General features: G+C 36.3%; 2 protein-coding genes across 4 annotated transcripts; both read left to right on the top strand.

Annotated features, from left to right (window-relative positions):
* Positions 1-968: 968 nt before the first annotated feature.
* LOC306859769 (tafazzin-like) lies at positions 969-6,042 on the top strand. 3 transcript variants are annotated; one of them, XM_079401014.1, is made up of 11 exons: positions 969-1,011; positions 1,863-1,989; positions 2,074-2,202; positions 3,397-3,442; positions 3,530-3,615; positions 4,084-4,164; positions 4,245-4,286; positions 4,367-4,429; positions 4,533-4,585; positions 4,687-4,764; positions 5,498-6,042. In XM_079401014.1, exons 2-11 carry the CDS (start codon positions 1,881-1,883, stop codon positions 5,597-5,599), a joined length of 789 nt encoding a protein of 262 aa, XP_079257140.1. In that variant the 5' UTR covers positions 969-1,011; positions 1,863-1,880; the 3' UTR covers positions 5,600-6,042. The 3 variants fall into 3 exon arrangements, with proteins under 3 accessions (XP_079257140.1, XP_079257139.1, XP_079257141.1); XM_079401013.1 differs by having other exon boundaries at positions 999-1,011; positions 3,512-3,615; positions 5,498-5,747; XM_079401015.1 differs by lacking the exon at positions 4,533-4,585 and having other exon boundaries at positions 999-1,011; positions 3,512-3,615; positions 5,498-5,632.
* Positions 6,043-8,980: 2,938 nt separating this feature from the next.
* On the top strand, positions 8,981-18,972 carry LOC306859479 (V-type proton ATPase subunit S1-like). The gene is made up of 10 exons (XM_079400519.1): positions 8,981-9,120; positions 9,951-10,077; positions 10,601-10,675; positions 10,873-11,063; positions 11,902-11,942; positions 12,057-12,142; positions 13,450-13,712; positions 14,852-14,902; positions 14,997-15,234; positions 17,761-18,972. Exons 1-10 carry the CDS (start codon positions 9,002-9,004, stop codon positions 17,968-17,970), a joined length of 1,401 nt encoding a protein of 466 aa, XP_079256645.1. The 5' UTR covers positions 8,981-9,001; the 3' UTR covers positions 17,971-18,972.
* Positions 18,973-20,067: the final 1,095 nt, after the last annotated feature.

The raw sequence follows: 20,067 nt of genomic DNA on the forward strand, positions 1-20,067 counted from the left end.
ATATTAATCTGTGGCATTTAATATTTTGGCTTTTTTTCATTGATGTATTTCACCCCAACAAATAAAGAAACAACACACATTTCTGAAGGATTGTGTGAATGTAATGAATGCTGAAAATTTAGTTTTGCCATCACAGTTACATTTAAATTTTTTTAAAATGCATTGAAAAGTTTTGAAATGTACATTGTAATAATAACATGTTAAAATATATATTTTCATATATGGTTTATGTTAAATTATAAGACATAGGACACCGGCCCTCCAGGACCGAAGTTGCCTATTCCTGAGGGAATACAAACACACACACACACACACACACACACACACACCCTTACGAAAATTAACCATGGTTTTACTAAAAAACAACAAAAAAACATTATTAAATAATGGTAACCACAAATTAACCAAGGTTTTGGTATACTAACCACAGTTTAACCATGGTATTTGTAGTAAAAATGTGATTTTAGACTTAAGTGTGACTTCTTAATATGTTTATTATAGTAAAAGTGAAGTAACCATGGTTTATTATAGTAAAAGTTAAGTAACCATGGTTTTATTATAGTAAAAGTGAAGTAACCATGGTTTTATTATAGTAAAAGTTAAGTAACCATGGTTTTATTATAGTAAAAGTTAAGTAACCATGGTTTTATTATAGTAAAAGTTAAGTAACCATGGTTTTATTATAGTAAAAGTGAAGTAACCATGGTTTTTTGGTGTTATTTGTAGTAAAACCATGGTTAATTTTCGCCACTTCCGCGTGTGATGTAAAATGTGAAATAAACAGCATGTGCTTCAGCAGTCCCACACTACTTTTCGTCTTTCTAATAGTAGGCTATATCATCAAAACTGTTTTATGTTTTAAGATTGATGTGGTGTTAATATTAAAGCGAAAACGTCAAGGTCGAAGAAACTAATAACGACTACAAAACTACATCTCCCATGACCGCTCGCAGTGGAAAAGTACTTCCGGTGACGCTGCATTTCTGCGCCCATCGGCTGACGGGACGGAAGGTGGGAGGGTTATATTTCCTTAATTATACATTTATTTCTTTGCAATGAATCAAACTCACATTACAATTTAACGTTGCTATTACAGAAAAGCGGCGAACAATTAACTACATCCATTAGTAAATTCAGTCATGTATAATTAACGTACCCTGTTTACATAAGTTTAAAATAAGAATGAAGTTTCTTACTGTTTGACTTCTTGAGCATTCAGCAGATTTTATATGTCATGTTTGTTTTTCGCAGTGTTTTGTGTTTTCACACATCACGCTATTTCTCAAGGTTGTGTAATTTGCGTGAACAGCTGCCACGCTGCTCCTGTTTCTATTTGGATATAAAGCTCTTGCTTCTGTTTAACAGATCTATCCCAAAGTGATTACATGCTAAATCTGATTCATCTGGAGCAAATATATCCTCCGCAGCTGAGCAGTATCACTGCCAGTAGATATGTGCCTTATTAACAGATCCGTTTATTCTCTGCTCTAATATCTCAGTGCGTTTTTAATGCTTTACTGTCAACAAATAGCATGTATAATGTCATATCCCACAGTATAACAACCTTTCACATGCATCAACGAGACAGAACAAGAAACATAAGCATCAGTTTACAAACAAATATAAACTACACATATTTTACATTTCCATAGGATGTTACAAAGCAGTTTTAATACAGAAAATGTTCTTTGTAAGTAAGCACCATAAAGTAATTTTTTATGTTTAAATGTTAAAAGAGGAGCATATAGTAACCGTTTTAATTGCTTTGCTATTTTTAGATTTTGACATCACATCTATCTTTTTCAAGCACTATAAAAACAGGTTTGCCCTTTGTAAACTTGCATGCATGAATGTTATCTCAGCAGGTGAACGCTGTGGCGATGCCCTTGGAGGTGAGATGGCCCTTCCCACAATGCCCCCGGCTGGGCTGGAGAGTATCCAGCAGAGTGGTCATGGGAATGGTGGGCTCGTACAGTTACCTTTGGACCAGTGAGTCTGATGTTTCTCCATATCCTGATGTGTACCATGAACTGTGAAAGATGTAACATTCACCTACTTTATCTGGTTCTGCAGATTATTTTAACTCGGTGGTGGTGCACAACCAGGATGTTTTGTTGGACCTGGTTGATGAGCGTCCTCAGGACACGCCTCTTATCACGGTGTGCAATCATCAGTCCTGTATGGATGATCCACACATCTGGGGTAGGCGGAGCATTGGATACCTGGTTTTCAATAATAAAATCATGGCTTTAACAAAAAATACACATTTAAAGGGGTGGTTGACTGTTTTTTTTCTTCTCTAGGCTTGATTGTGTTTATGGGTTGCACTCTAACATGTGGTAATGCTTCGTTTAAAAAACAAAACAAAAAAAACCCCATTATTTTTCACATAATTTACCTCTATTCTACACCACTCTGTCCCTTCTCTGAGAAACGCTCTGATGAGTTCCTGGTTTTATGAAGCCCCTCCCTCAGAAATAAGTGATGCGCTCTGATTGGTTAGCTGGTCCAGTGTGATGTGATTGGCTGAACCGCCTCTACTGCGCGTCTGAAAATCCCGCCCCTCGCCTCAGTGGCATGAACAATGGCGTCGTCTATATTGTGTATCAATTTGAGCCCGATTGAGACGCAGAGGATATTAGTGAAGAGGATCCCGCAGAATCTGTGCAAGCACGGCTCTTAATAGTATGTTTTTTGTTTGTTGTTGTCTCATACTTTTAGTTTGCTTTCAATATACGGTTTTATCCTGATTAAAGCTTTAATACAGTATGGCCACCGTGTGTGCGTCCATGTATAACGCTTCTCATAGCTACAGTATGTGAAAAATATCTGTCTGTCTGTACACATAAAGTGTATTATTGGAACACAGTTCATTGTTGGAGAGAGATGCAGGGGGAGGAACAGGATTAAGAACCGCTGCTTATAACACTGATTTGGAAACTCGTGACTCCATTAAAATCCCTAGACAGAGACGTGATTCATATATGAATAGATTTTTTCGAGCACCACTAGTTTTGACGGCATGGCAGCAACTCTTCCTCTTCTCTAAAGCAGCGCAGTATGGCTCCGCCCCCTTTGCTGCATGTTCCTGGGGGCGGGGTTTATCAGGGTTTGTGACATCACAAACCCAGGAAGTAGCTCGTTGTAGTCCCTACGAGCCGTTTTTGTAGGCATTAAACTGACATAATTTTAAAAGACGATATCTCCGTTTGCACTGAACGTTCGTAACTTTGCAGATATTGTTTATGCTCAAACAGCACCATTACACACTAACTAACGTTAAAAAAGCACAAAATCACAATCAACCACCCTTTTAATATAACTGAGGTGACACATTTGAGAGTAGATTTGTCAGTAGAAAATGTAAATGCGTGTTTTTGCTCGTTCTGATCTCAGGAGTCCTGAAGCTGCGGCATCTGTGGAGCTTTAACAGGATGAGATGGTGAGTGAATGAAAGCAGAATCTGGAGACTCGTGTAAAAGTGTTTTGTTGCTTTAAATCATATAATTAGTTATCTGTGTGTGCTCAGGACACCTGCTGCCTCTGACATCTGTTTCACAAGAGAACTACACTCCAGCTTCTTCAGCAGAGGGAAATGTGTGCCTGTTGTTAGAGGTAAACTCATCTAATCCCAGTTTTTTTTTCTTAGCGTGTTTTATTTCCCAGTTTTTTTAATGACTAAATTAAACAAAATCAAACTTTGTAAAGTATTTTTTTGTACACAAAAGGTAATGCACAAATGGGCCGTCATTATTTATCTATAAATGTACTTAAAATAATGTTCCTGCCATTGGAGACAGGTACCTGTGTTTAAAAGCTATGCAGGATAATTTGGGTAATTATGGTTTGGAAGAGATGGTAAAGAATAAGTTCAAGATTAAACTTGCTGCGGAAAACATTTGAAATGCAGAGTGATAGAAGAAGAGGTATTATAATCATGAACACATGCTAAAAATAACAGTCGTCAGAGCTTTTTTAAATCTAATTTATATATTAACCAAGTATGAAAAACATGAGGAATTTTTTAATACTTTTTTTAAAGGGACATTTCATTGAATGCATTAAACGGTCCTGTGTTTTTAGGAGATGGAGTATATCAGAAAGGAATGGATTTCCTCCTGGAAAGGCTGAATCAAGGGGAATGGGTGCACATATTTCCAGAAGGTACAGACACTCATATTTTTAACCTCGGCATTTGTTTGTGGTACGAGTTAAAAGGACAAATGGTACTTTTCTCCTCCCAGGTAAAGTTAACATGACTGAAGAGTTCATGAGGATAAAATGGGGTAAGATTTATGAACAAATAGTTGGTTTTACTGTGATATGTTTGGTTGCTAATCATGTAAATCCTTCTTTTCCGTGACAGGAATCGGGCGTTTGATTGCGGAGTGCTCTCTTCACCCAATCATTTTACCCATGTGGCATGTAGGTAAGTTATGCACGCACTCGTTCAAATGACATAAGCTGTTATCGTAGCGCATAACTCTATGAATTCATATTTGAGCACATGTTTATGTACCGTATTGTTTCAGGTATGAGTGATGTTTTACCAAATCAAACTCCATACGTCCCTCGAGTAGGACAGGTTAATACATATTTTGCTTGCGTGATGTGTCATACCTGATATTTTTCAGTGTCACACCTACAGAACAGTGTTGATTCTGAGTGTACTTGTCTTTTTTGCAGCGAATAACCGTTTTAGTTGGAAAGCCGTTCACTGTCAGACATCTGGTAAATGCACTGAGAGCTGACAACTCAAGTCCGGTAGGTGATAGTGTTTATAAAGAAGAATAATATTAATAGTAGTACAGTGTTGGGTAAGTTACTCTAAAAAGTAATTAATTACTAGTTACTAATTACATCTTCAACATTAGAATTAGATTAGGGTACAAGGATAGACATGAAACGCTTCTTTTAATTCTTTCAAATAGATAACAGATAACTACATCAATTATTCTGCTCACACTTTAGACTAGAGTTCAATTCTCACTATTAACTATGACTTTTGCCTCAGTATACTCCTAATTACTGCTTATTAATGCTTAGTAAAGTAGTTGTCATGTTTAAGAATTGGATAGGATTAAGGATTTAGAGTAAGGTCTTGCAGAATAAGACATTAATATGAGCTTTTTAATTAATAATAAACAGCCAATATCCCTGTAATGTTCATGCTTATAAACAACAAGTTAATAGTGTTACCAGTATTCTTATCAACTTACCAAAGTACTTAAAGTGAGAAGGGAACATAAAAGCATGCATTTTAAGGTTAGACTTTAAATGTTTATGTTAAAGCCACTATTGTATTGTGTATAAATGTTCTATAGTCTATACACAGTATTAGGCTCAATTACATAAGAAGTACCTGTAATTAAGTTAAAAATAAGAGTAATCCCTTACTTAATTTGAGCAAAATTAATTAAACTACAGTAGCTAATTACACTCAATACTGTAGTAGTAGTAGCCTTACAGCTGAGTATGACATTATTTTTCTCTACAGATGGAGATGCGGAAAACACTGACAGACTTTATTCAAGGGGAGTTTCGCAGTTTGAAAGCCCAGACGGAGGCGCTTCATCACAGGATACGGAAACACTCGTGACCCATGAAGGGACGTATTACAGGATTAAGGGCTATACAGGACGTTACCCATTAGCTAACCCAGGCCTTACAACTCCGCACAGACACCGAGGAGAAACAATCATACAGATGACTGCACCCAAAGAGCTTTACGGCATCCTTTGAAGTAAAATGATATCCATGTGTGTCCGTTCATTTAGGTGTGGACAGTCAGACATGGGCTAAGCAGAACAGATCTTTTGTTTTTGTAAAGGAGTTACATCTCTACACTGTGTGCCGAATTATTAGGCAAGTTGATATTCTGCTCATATTTTTTTCCAAGAACATTTGACCAATTCCAAACCACATCAATCATAATAACTATTGATTTTGTATTTAATCATTTGTAATTGATATATAATTGTCCATGAAGGCTGGACGTCAAAAACTCCTTATATTCAGGTGTGCCGAATTATTAGGCAAGTTGATATTCTGCTCATATTTTTTTCCAAGAACATTTGACCAATTCCAAACCACATCAATCATAATAACTATTGATTTTGTATTTAATCATTTGTAATTGATATATAATTGTCCATGAAGGCTGGACGTCAAAAACTCCTTATATTCAGGTGTGCCGAATTATTAGGCAGGTTTTCTTTTACAGATGAAATGAGCCAAAAAAAAAAAGATAGACTAAAAGTAAAAAAGTATTAAATGCCCATGAGAAGGATACAATACTAATGCAGTAATTAGCAAAGCTAGGGCATGACCATTGGGTCAGCAGAGTCAGAAAAAACATGTGGAGAAGAAAAGACATGTTAACTGCAATAGAATGAAGAATTAATGTGAAGAATTAGGTGAGAAACCATCAGGAACCATTTAGTCTCCAGAACTGCAACCTTCCTGGAGTCTCCAGAAGTGCAATGTGTCAGGTTCTCAGCCTTTACACAATCAGTCTTCATGTATTTCACAGCACTTCAGCATGTTATTCTTATAGTGAGGGTCAGTTTGTAGGATTATTTGCCCAAGCAATGTCCCTGAGAACCTGACACATTGCACTTCTGGAGACTCCAGGAAGGTTGCAGTTCTGGAGACTAAACGGTTCCTGATGGTTTCACACCTAATTCTTCACATTAATTCTTCATTCTATTGCAGTTAACATGTGATTCTTCTCCACATGTTTTTTCTGACTCTGCTGACCCAATGGTCATGCCCTAGCTTTGCTAATTACTGCATTAGTATTGTATCCTTCTCATGGGCATTTAATACTTTTTTACTTTTAGTCTCTTTTTTTTTTTTGGCTCATTTCATCTGTAAAAGAAAACCTGCCTAATAATTCGGCACACCTGAATATAAGGAGTTTTTGACGTCCAGCCTTCATGGACAATTATATATCAATTATAAATGATTAAATACAAAATCAATAGTTATTAAGATTGATGTGGTTTGGAATTGATCAAATGTTCTTGGAAAAAAATATGAGCAGAATATCAACTTGCCTAATAATTCGGCACACAGTGTAGAGAGAAGGTAAATTAATTTTGAGCAATGTGCAGGACCTCAGGAGACGTGTTGTGTGCATATCAGTGACTGGAAATGCCTTGTAGACTGTGAAGCACAATACGTTGCATTCTTCCACAGTCTTTTTTTCATCGTAATTTTACACAATACTTCACCCAACAATAATAGCATTAGCATTTAGAGCATTTATGAAAGTAGCTCTTTTACATCCTACCATGTCAGTGTCATTCTCTTTTGTTCTTTGTATGAGATTTCCTAAACATCTGAACATGATACATTTGTATACACAGTTGTCATAGCTGGATCAGTGATTATCGTGACAACAAAGTAAAATTCTTGATTTAAAGTGCGACTGCTGAAGAATTGAGTAATTTTTTTAGTTACAGATCGAGACATTTTTAATGGAAGATACTAGCTGTTAGATTTTTTATAATTGATGCAGTATTTGACTGTAAATACACTGTAAATAATTAATACAGAATTATATCAGAATGGACCTATTCCACTTATAATTATTCTCGTTTGCCATGACAACTGATGAAACAGACAGAATATTTTAACATCTGCTGTACCGTGATCTTTAAACAAAATCATCTGCATGATGGAAAGAAAGTTGAGCGCTTATGAAAAACATTGTAGTGGTAGATAGACATTTGATCAGTTCAAAATAAAAATCCTTAAAGTTTTACTAAACTCTTATTTTTATAAAACATAATTTATGTTATCCGTTAGAAGGCATTTTTATACAACAACTTCTAAATTTAAACAACGAAAAGTGATGAAAATCTGAGTGGACATATTAAAGATTGAAATAAAAGGCCTCTCTTGTGTGACCTATAAGGCACAGACTGAAAATATGACAACAAACGGTTGGTTGAGTCTGATAAAAATGAATTCCAATCACTGTATTTCAAAGTAGCTACAGTTGAAGCCAAAAGTTTACATCCCCCTTTCAGAATCTGCAAAATGTTCATTATTTTACCAAAATAAGAGGGATAATAACAAATGCATGTTATTGTTTATTTAGTACTGACCTGAATAAGATATTTCACATAAAAGATGTTTACATATAGTCCACAAGAGAAAATAATAGCTGAATTTATAAAAATGACCCCGTTCAAAAGTTTACATCCCCTTGATTCTTAATACTGTGTTGTTAGCTGAATGATCCAGAGCTGTGTTTGTTTGTTTAGTGATAGTTGTTCATGAGTCCCTTGTTTGTCCTGAACAGTTAAACTGCCTGCTGTTCTTCAGAAAAATCCTTCAGGTCCCACAAATTCTGTGGTTTTCCAGCATTTTTGTGTATTTGAACCCTTTCCAACAATGACTGTATGATTTTGAGATCCATCTTTCCACACTGAGGACAACTGAGGGACTTATTTCCAACTATTACAGAAGATTCAAACACTCACTACGAAACCATTTTGCCTTAGCTTTAATAACAAAATTGTTGCTAGAAATGAGAAAGTTTCTCAAAACTTATTAGTACAATTAGAATCCAATAAACACCATTTATAAACAGTCAAGGTATTTTCAAATTGACCCTGCTGAAACAAACAAAACAAACAAGACACCATCACAACATTTGTAATGGTGTTAAAGGTTATAATGGGACTTTTATTGGTTTTAATGGACCCTGTGGGTCTCTGCTATAAAAAAATAAATCCTAATGGAATATGTTCCAAAACACACTTTTTAATGGTTTTAATGGTTCAAAGTTGATGGTTTGTATTGTAATGATTGTATTTGTAGTGAAAACCATTAGAATGTGTGGTTCTGTAGTTTTTTTGAGCTTGTGAGATTTCACCAAAAGCACAAATGAAAGGTTTATAATCTTCTTGCGGGCTAGTCCTGTTTTGATACATTTATACGTCACTGCTCGGCCGGTTGTGACGTCACGTCTCAGCTGCGCGCGAGGAAGATGGCTGCTCTGAGGACGGTCTCCGGTAACACCGGGATGATTTCGCTTGTCCTTCTGTGTGTGATCGCAGCAGCGAAGAGCGACGAGCAGGTCCCGCTGGTCGCATGGGCGAGCGACGGGTAAAGAGCGACAGGAACGTTATATGAGTGTAGTTCTGGAGACTGGAGATAGTTAGCTTCGGCGGTTTGCTAGCTGGATGACACGGTCGCTGTCCAGTACTGAAAACCCGAGTAAACACTTCCAGATCAGCTTTAAACACTTACATTCTCTGATAAACAACACGCGTTTAGTAATCGAACAATATATACAGGCTTCAGTGTGCTGGCATTAGACTGCAGGGAGCAGTGTTGATAGATGTTGTCTTAAAGCTAGTAAACTGTCAGGCAGCATTATGGCCTCATGGACCGTTTACTAGGATCTGCGGTAATCCGGCTCGTGTTTGTCAAAGTTACACTCCTGATGCTTATTGTGTGTTTCTGTCTTATGGATTTGTGACCCTGGAGCACAAAACCAGTCTTAAGTAGCACGGGGATATAGCCAAAAATACATTGTATGAGTCAAAATGATCGATTTTTCTCTTATGCCAAAAATCATTAGTAAATCATTAAGTAAAGATCATGTTCCATGACGATATTTTGTAGATTTCCTATTGTATCAAAACTTAATTTTTTATTAGTAATATGCATTGCTAATAACTTAATTTGAACAACTTTAAAGGTGATTTTCTCAATATTTAGATTTTTTTGCACCCTCAGATTCTAGATTTTCAAATAGTTGTATCTCAGACAAATATTGTCCTATCATAACAAACCATACATCAATGGAAAGCTCATTTATTAATTTATTCAGATGGTGTATAAATCTTAATTTTAACTTGTGACTGATTTTGTGCTCCAGGGTCACACATGTGTTTTTCTAGACCTGTGCTCTTGTCATGTCTTGTGTGCAGGTTTGCCTTGTCTCCTGTGAATACTCCATCAGCGGGTCACACTGTGTCTGTGGAGGAGCTGGAGTCACACCTGAACACAGCGCTGAGCACTGCACCGCATAATCTGCTGCTCTTCCTGCAGGATAAAGTATGCACTATACTCAAAACACATTATGCAAACAGCTTTATATAGGTTTGATTTAGTGTGCTAATAGGACATTATTTCCTGATCTGTGCTGCTTACAGTTTTGTCACTTCCACAGTATTGGATGACAATAGGAATTGGCAGTAATATATATATATATAATTCAATTTATATATAATACATTTCATGACAGATTTTGCATACATATCATCAATGTGTCAGTGTGTTGAAAAAAGGAAGAAAATAAAGCATGAAAAAAACATTATAAGCATATACAGTTTGCTTTGTCCACTTGTGATTAGCTCACATTACAGAATACATTAATAGTAGTTGTATATGAGGCCAGAGAGACAGACATCAAGAGAGGGAGAGAGGATACTAGGCTATAATTTCACTAATAGATACACATTTCTAAATGAATTACTACTAGAGTTCCTGATGGGTTTTATTGAAGACAGCAATCTGAATTTCTATATGGCTAGTTGAGGTAGTGCTAATCTTATTGGTTGAACTCTGTTTCCTTCAGTTGAGTGTTGATGACTTCACATTGTATGGAGGAGTCTTTGGAAACAAACAGGATAGTGTCTTCCAAAATCTTGAGGTATGTTGATGTCTTTTCCATCTGTCACTACTTATATTTATTACTTCTTATGTTTTTGATTTTAGTTGACTTTACAAAAGCTGTGTGTTGGTATTACCTGAGATTTCAGTTTTTTTCAGTTATTTCAGACTAAATCACTTGTGCTTGTTAGCTCAAATATGAAAAAGCAGCTCTCAGGTTCTGTGGCATGTTCACAGGCGGCTCTGCTGTCCTCCTCCTCCCTATGGTTGCCATCGGTATCATCGTCTGCCACTGCTTTGGTTTCTACACTGCTCCAGAATCAGATTGATGCGGCTCCTCTCTACATGAACCCAGACACGCTTGCTCAGCTCCGCCTCAATGCATCTGTTGCTGCTTTGCTGGTCTTCCGCCTCCCTTACAGCGGCGGGTAATCACATCTCTTCGACACTGGCTGGAGTCCAGAATGAAATAAATACTGTCCTCTGACTACAGATTTTCTTTAAATAGTATATGAACTAATGCATTATGCAATTGGATATTGTTTCAAATTGTACTATGCTGCGTTGTCACATGACCTCATTAATGCAGAGTGCCATCCAGTTATCATCTCCAAAAACTATGGCGGTTCTTTTACATATTTAATTAAATACTGTAAATGTATTAAATTCATGCTGTAAATGCAAACATATAACTAGATTTCTCATCTTTTACCACCTTCTGCAACCAATGATGCATTTATGGGGTCTTACAATATTTTAAGGCAGTAGGATATGCATTGTGACAGAAATTATTACAACACTGACATAAGATTAAATGCACTAAATAATAATTAATACTAAATAACAATAAAACCAGTAATTGTAGCCAGTGTGTATGTTACCATGGATAAATATCTTGGATATAGTGAGTGAAAGGTAGAAAAAGAGATAGTGTCTTGTGAAATCCACACAGTAAAAAGGATGAGAGAGGCAGAGCTGAAAAAGGAGAAAAATCCAAGAAAAATGATAAAAGTCTTCTTTTATTATTTTCTTCACCATGTGACAGAAATTTAAAGTGACGATATTATATTATGTGATTCTGAACACAGCCATTGTTTTCCATTTGTCGGGTGAGCATTTCATTATATAAAATCTCTTTTAATTTGGAAACACAAAGTAATAAAGGGTGAATAGATGAAAGTCCCTTACATTTGGGAGCTTCTTAAACCTGAAAAGAAACCTGAACTCTTAATCGTATGAGGACTGTAAGCTGTCTGTCTCTTGCAGGGCTGATTTGATGTCTACTAAAGAAGTGCTCAGCGGAAATGGTAGGTGTCATATTCAAACATCACTAAGTATCAAAAGACTTGTGCTCCAACAATTATTATTATTATTATTATTGTAAAACAATCAAATGAGTGGCATTGTGTTGTTTGTTGTAGATGAGGTGATTGGTCAGGTGCTGAGCATCATGAAGGCTCAGTCTGTGCCGTATACTGCAGTGTTTACTGCACTTGGGCCCTCAAGGGTAAGACTTCTCTACAACTATCCTGTATGCAAGTACACAGCTTCAGGTAAGGGTGGCTAGTGTGACCAAAATCAAACCAAAATAAAAATATGAGTGGAACGACATACATTGAAGCGATTTAATATTACTGGAAATTCAACCGAAAATGGTTTACATGCTAAATAACGTATATTATAAATTTTTTAGTTTAATTAAATACTTTTCATGTAAGTTACTTTGTCTCAGTTGCTGATTTAGATTTTTTTATTATTTTATTTGGAGCTTAATAATGTAACGCAAACACAAACTTTAAAGCTTAACATGTAACACATTAAGTAGAAAAGAAAACACACAAAAAACTAAAACCAGTAAAACGAATCATTTAAAAGGTAGTTAAAAGCAGTTCCCACTGTAATATCTGGTTGGATGAGTCACATTCGAAAATGTGCTCACATAAAATGGACATTTGAAAATTGAATTCAAAAGAGATTCGTTTGTTAACACAAGACTACCAAATTAGTTTTCACATGTGCAACTTTGAATATATCGTGGGCCAGTTTTACTAAAAAGGGCAAATTAGCGCAAGAGCACAATTCCATAAGTGACGATGGGTGTGGAAATTTCTGCGGGTGATTTACTAACAACGTGCAAATTAAAGAACACAGATGCAACAGCTCATTTACATATCGACCAACGCAATATACCAAGTGCAGCGCAAATTAGCATAGTCACAAATAAAGAATAAAGAAATAAAGAAGCCACAGTATGCTGAAAAGAACCAGAGGCCAAACAATGAAGGGTTTCTAGAAGTTTTGATAAACCTTGTATTGCGTGACTACTAGTTAAGCGTTCAGTCGTCTTTTATTTCCTGAAGCAAATTAGAAATAACATGGATTGGCAAACGATATGCTCGGATAATGTGTTCTTCTGGCATTCAAAATAAATGAACACGTGTGGAAACACCCTCTCCCTTCTACCACGCGCTCTCTATTCTCTGCAGTGCCTCCTCTAGCAACAATAACTGCAGCCATTTCAAGCGCAAAATAGTTTAAAACATGCTTTTTTGGGCATTAAATAATATTCAGTAAGGTCAGGCGCAAAAATAACTGTGTCCACTCCTTTTCAGCGCTAATTCTTCAATGCGTGTCTTTAGTAAATCCTGACAGTACTATTTTAACGCCAAAAGACGGTTTGTGCAAAACTGGCCCAAATTAGGCAGGTTGCCCCACTGCTTTACATGTCCAATGGGAGGCTGTGTGATTATATCAAACCAGTGTAGGAGTGTAATGTGAGCAGAGTAGATTTAAGATGGCTTGTGTTTGTCTCAGGTGTTAGAGGAGGCGTCTCCAGCTGTGCACTCGGTCTGGTCACGATCCCTGCTGCAGTCCCGTCGTGAGGAAACGACTGCTCCAAAGCCGCCTTTGGAGTTTAAGGAGAAGGGCTCCACCTGCATTCTCTTGTGGGCGGAGAAGCTGGCCATCAGCCAGTATCGTTCAGGAAAGTGGGAGAGGCATGACCTTGCCCCCAAAACCTTTGGTGAAGGTGTGTCACCCAGCCTGTCGGGATCATCCTGCAACGAGACTCACTCCCGGTAAATAGTGCTCAACTGCTTGTGAGGTTTAAGGGGACATTCCTCAGGATTTTATTTTCCCATAAAATCCACTTCTAATGTTAGTTTTAAGTTAGTCATTATCATCATTATCATGACAATTTTCCACCCCTTTTTGAGAATTAGATGAAATGACTGTAAACTTTTACCATGATTGGCTAACCATGTGAAAATAGTAACAGTGCCCCTCCACACTAAATAGCCATTGATATGTAAACATACTCTGTCATGTTGATCATTGTGATTCAGTAGACCCTTCATAGAAAATCTGACCTGTGGAGGTTGGCCTACAGGGTTTGGACCATTCACAGTAGAGCAAAGCAGGGGCTGTGTTTTAAATCGCTCTGTATACTCTTATATCGTACACTTTTTTGGCACCTCATGATCTGATTCTGATTCTGGCAGTAATAATTCTTATCATAATTGCATGCATTCACACTAATGCAAAGATCTGTTTGCACGTATGAGATATTTTGTCCTGTCCTAAAGACATAACTGACTGTTTAAATTTATTTAGCATAAGATGCAATTGCAAATTTAGAGATTCAAGTGCATTAAACCACTTGCGTGAATCACCTGCTTCTGGTGAGTGTCCTGTCTCTAAATTTAATTTATTTAAATGTCATTTTTATTCTAAGAAAGAAACAGACTAATATTAGTGTAGATGTCATTCTTCTAACAATGTAACAAGTACATCAGGTGTTTTGGGAAGTGTTCCGGTTGATCTAATTAATGCAGCCTAACAACCCTTTAACAGATTTGAATGATATAAATGCTATAGTGTTATGTGTAAGCCAGGTTAAAGAGATGGGTCTTTAATCTAGATTTAAATTGACAGTGTGTCTGCTTATCGAACAGTGTTAGGTAGATTGTTCCAGAGTTTGGGTGCTAAATAAGAAAGGATCTCCCGCCCGCAGTTGATTTTGTTATTCTAGGTATTATCAAATGCTAGAGTTTTGAGAACGCAGCAGATGTGAAGGACTATAGTGTGATAAGAGCTCGCTCAAGTACTGAGGAGCTAAACCATTCAGGGCCTTATAGGTAATTAGCAAGATCTTAAATGTATACGATGTGGTCAATGTGGCCGTTTATGAAGCACAATTTTTCGTCTTGAAATACAGGTTGGTTTTGAACTATGAAGACGTCCTGGATTACCGTTCTTTTAAGCTCATGTAAGTGTTTAATTTTCGCATTTACACACACACAATAATCTCTGTGTTCTGTATCTCTGTGTTGGGCTTGAACGGTGTTCTGTACTCTCCTCAGTTTTGTAATGAACCGCCGGCACTATAAGGTTTCTGCCCGCCATTGGTTCACCATGGATCTGGTTCATCTGGAGTATGATGGGAAAAATGCCATGTTCAATGGCAGCCGTTACATCTACGCCCCGGCCGAGTACTCGTACCGCTGTGAGTCCGTGAGCAGTTCCCGCTACGCTCAGCTGTCACCCCACTCAGACAAGGACAACGCCAACGACTGGCAGATCTCTTTTGATGACTTCCAGGTAGGTTCTGAAACAATGAAACAACTAGATTCCATGGTTCCCGAGGTTTAAAGTCTATAATAAACATTTTCTTCTTATGCTCAGCTTAAAAAAATAATTGACTTGAAATTGCTCTTTGTGAGTGCAGTCTACTGTATATAAAATAATGTTTTACTAAATTTATATCCAGTAATCACGAGAGTAAAAGTAGTAAGCCATGGAGAGTCTGGAGTGTGCTTTGCGCACATAGGCAGGCAACAAAACCAACATTTAAAACAAAACAATTCCTTACCAGTGTGCAGTTAACAGTTAAAGCATGCTATATACAGTAGTACATTAACTATTACCTAAACATTAATATGCAGTAGTAGATTAAATATTTAATACTTAAATGTTACATTATAATATACATTTTAAGCATAAAGTATAAATGTTATGCTACACTACCAGTCAAAATTTTTTATGTTTTTTAAACAATTCTCTTCTGCTCACCAAACCTGTATTTATTTGATCTAAAGTTGAAAACAGCAGAGTACAATTTTTTTTCGTGTTTCTTTAATGAATAGAAAGTTCAGAAGAACAGCATTTATCTGAAATAGAAATATTTTGTAACATTATAAATGTCTTTATCATCACTTTTGATCAATTTAAAGCATCCTTGATAAAAAAAAGTTTTAACTGATATAACCCCCCCAATAAATAAATAAATAAAACAAATATATATATATACTGTATATACACTGACTCCAAGCTTTTGAATGGTGTAGTGTATAATGTTACAATAGCTTTTATTTTAGATCAGGGGTCTTCAACTAAAATGGCTTGAGGTCAATAATGAACCCTCCCCACCAGCCGAGGTCCGGACAATTCTAAAAAACAATTGATGGTTTTTGCCAGGCCAGGGTATATGCAAGATATTTAAGCTTAATTTCAAGACTTTTAAAGACCTTTTTTAAGACCTGCACAAAATAAAATAAATTAATTAAATAAAATGACTGTAAAAAGCATGATTTACAGTTCAGATGCAGGTTTTCACAAAAACAATAAAGTATTATATTAATTAACGTATATAAATATATTTTACTGCCTTAATTGGTTACATTTTACAACATATTATCTTCTTGTTGATCCACCAGTTCACATTTACAACTCTGCGTGTTTGCTGCTTATATGGGTTGTTTTCACATTGATCTTTGACAACAGCAGACGTACTGATTGAAAATGGAAAATCATCCTCTTCCAGCGGAACGGCAGTAAGCCCAAGCAGCGCAGCAGCTGAATCTGAAACGTGCAGCGATCATATTTATTGAATGAATGAGCTCTCATTAGTGTTTGATGATGAGTTTTCGGCTCAAGGTCTGCATTTAAAGTCACACCAGAGGCATCAAAATTGGAGGATAGTGTCAGTAATGTATAAAAATAAGATTAAACACTCAATTTTCAGTTAAAGGCATTTCATTATTGAATTCAGCAATGTTATTGTCTAGCTCAGTTTAGTTTAAATAGTATCTGTGAAATCAAATTGATGGTAATCACTAGAAATGAAGTGTCCCCAACTGAGCAAGCCAGAGGCGACAGCGGCAAGGAACCAAAACTCTCTCTGTGACAGAATGGAGAAAAAACCCTTGGGAGAAACCAGGCTCAGTCCCCCCCGGGCCCACACAGGGCCAGTTCATTATATGCTCAATATCATTATATGCTTAAACGTTAAGATTTGTATTCATAGAAATTACTAAAGTAGTCAAACATGTTCATTAGAAGGGGGTGACCCAATACTTTTGGCAATATAGTGTATGTATATGGAGTCAGGATAGATGAGGGTTACTTTAATGTCTTTGTGCCAGATTGATATATAGTAATATGTACACTGCTGTTCAAAAGTTTGGGATCAGTATAATGTATATTGTAAAAGCAACTAAGTGCTGATGGAGTAGAGATTTAGCTGTTCCTCTAAAGGGGACAGACCAAACGCACTCAGATGTGTCTTGAGCTTCTAGATACAACATTATGTATTTAGTGATGTGTAAGAAAATGGTTCTTAATATTTCGTTGCAATTTGTTCAAAGGTTGTCAAGTTTCCATTTTATATTAAATCTCCTATAACACAAATCCCAGGGTTTTTCCAAAGTGCCTCATCCCTCATTCATCCCTGGAGGACTTTGCTCTTTCTCACTGATCTCGAAGGCTGTCAGGAGTGGATCAGCACGAGGCATGCTCAGTGTGACCTGCTGTTGAATAGCACACTGGGCAGTCCACAATAAAGTTGCTTTATAAGGTTTTCATAGTTTTAATCAAAGCACAATAACTTTCTCCGCTTCTTAAATGGCTATTACATCCGCAGGTATATTACCCAATAAAAATATATTACCACATAATGTAATAGCCAAAATTTCACAACCCAAATTAAATCCTAATAGTTCAAATCAGGTTCCATCTTACATTGATTTCCATTAAATACCATATTTCACTCAACAAAATGAAAGTGAGATGTAAGCCAGGGATGGTATTTAAGCAGGAATCTCTCTCTCTCTCTCTCTCATGTGACAGATCCAGGGCTTTAATGTGGCTGGGAAGGATTTCTCTTACGCCAGTGACTGTGCTAGTTTCTTCACTCCTGGTATCTGGATGGGGCTCGTCACATCTCTTCTCATGGTGCTGGTCCTCACTTACGGCCTGCACATGATCATGCAGCTGCGCACCATGGACCGCTTCGACGACCCCAAGGGTCCTGCCATCTCTGTTCCCCAGACGGAGTAACCTCCTCACAGCACTAGTGTTTACTTTGGTTACTCTTTCTTCTTATTACATGTCATCGGGGTGTTGTTGGATTTTTTTGTGATAATCATTCCTTTAATAAGCATGTTTATGGATGAATCTCAGGAATACATGTCCAGATCATATTAGAACAAAAAAGGATATATATATATATTGCATAAAGAAGGATCACTTTTAGGATGATTTAGATTTTTGTTTGCATTGTGGCATTATTGTTACTCCTTTACATTACTGTAGTACAAAGCGTATATGTTAGAGGCAGTGCATAAATACTTTACTATTTAAACAACATTTCACCTTGTGGTGTAAAACTTTTAATGGTACTAAAATAACCTTCTTGTTATGCAAAATATAATTTCCTGAGCATGTCTTTGACAAGTTTTGTGAGATTCATTCATGAGTCTTCTGTGGACTTTATTATTTTTTGCAGCTCCAGAATAACCATATTGTATTTGCAAACTGAGGCACCATTTAATGTGAACTGTACACTTTACATTCTACATTAATTATATAAGATAAATATCTATTAACAGACAGCTTAATGTTTTGTGTGCTATAACTGTAAATATGAAAAGATCATTTTGTTTTGCTGTGTAAGTTATTAGATTCAATATTATTTATTGGCATCCAGTTTCTCTGCTGTTTGCTTCTGTGGTCTGGTGTGTGTCCATAGATGTTTCTGTGTATTGTTGTGAGAACCACATAATATAGAAATTTTGGCTTTGTTTTAAAGGAAAATATGTCGTATGCTGTATTAGCGAAAAAAGAGCACCACAAACATTCTCAAATAATGTTTTCTTTGTGTATTATTATTGTAGTGACTCCTTTGCACAAATAGCTCTCATAAATAATGTTTTATGTTGATGGCACATGGTTTATAAAAGGTGATCTGTTGTCATGTTTTGGAGATGTATGCTCCTCAATATTGTGCCAGTGTTTAATAAACTTAAATTGAACGACATTTTTTTACCACAAGGTAATGTCTCAATTATGTAGTTTTAGCTGAGTTTGTGGTTATGAATGTTTATATGGTTATGTTCTAGGTTTCAAAACTTTATTTAAACGTGTCTCAGCACAGGACACATGCGAAGGCCAGAATTCTACACCTACAGCGAGCAGACCCAGAACTGGCAGAGGGGTAAGAAATATTACCGGCAGGGATCCGTTTCATCAGATGCCGATTCCTTTATGGTGATTTGGACCAAATGTGGGCCAGCTCATTCACACGCACACGCACGCACACGCACACGCACGCACACACACACACACACACACGCACGCACACGCACGCACACACGCACGCACGCACGCACACACACACGCTGTATACATATCTAGAATTCAAATACCATTTGTTTATTTGTACAGTGCTTTTCATAATACATATTTCAATGCAGCTTTACAGAAAATGCATGTTTCTTTGTTACAAATAAAAAGAGTAATGTCCAGTGTTGGGCAAGTTACTCTAAAAAGTAATGAATTACTAGTTACTAATTACATCTTCAAGAGTAATTAGATTACCGTATAAAGCATGCATTTTAAGGTTAGATTTTAAATGTTGATGTTAAATCCACTATAAATGTTCTACAGTCTATACACAGTATTAAGTTCAATTACATAAGTAACTAATTACAATTACTGAAAGAAATATGAGTAATCCCTTACTTTTTCAAGGGAAAAATAATTCAATTACAGTAACTAATTACTTACTAATTAGTTACACCCAACACTGGTCATTTCCATATGCCACAGTATTTGTACAGTTCCTGAACAATACAAGTAAATAATGACTGTATTTAAGTAGAAATGATAAATACCTTTAAAGCAATGACTACAAGCATCTTGCATAATATACATAATTAAATACCTAACTGTCTAATGCCACTGATATTTTTTTAAGTTGTAGACAACAAAGTTTAAAGTACTGATTTAGATGTATATACAATTACTGTACTGAACTCTATTAAAACAATATTCATATTAAAACAATTGAATTACTACAAAAACAATGCAAAAGATGTGCCACTGTGCATCTTTTCTGTCCTTTTGATAATGTGTACTCCAGAAGCTAAATTAAAG

Source organism: Barbus barbus, assembly GCF_936440315.1.
Source record: "Barbus barbus genome assembly, chromosome: 40".
Lineage (NCBI taxonomy): Eukaryota > Metazoa > Chordata > Actinopteri > Cypriniformes > Cyprinidae > Barbus > Barbus barbus.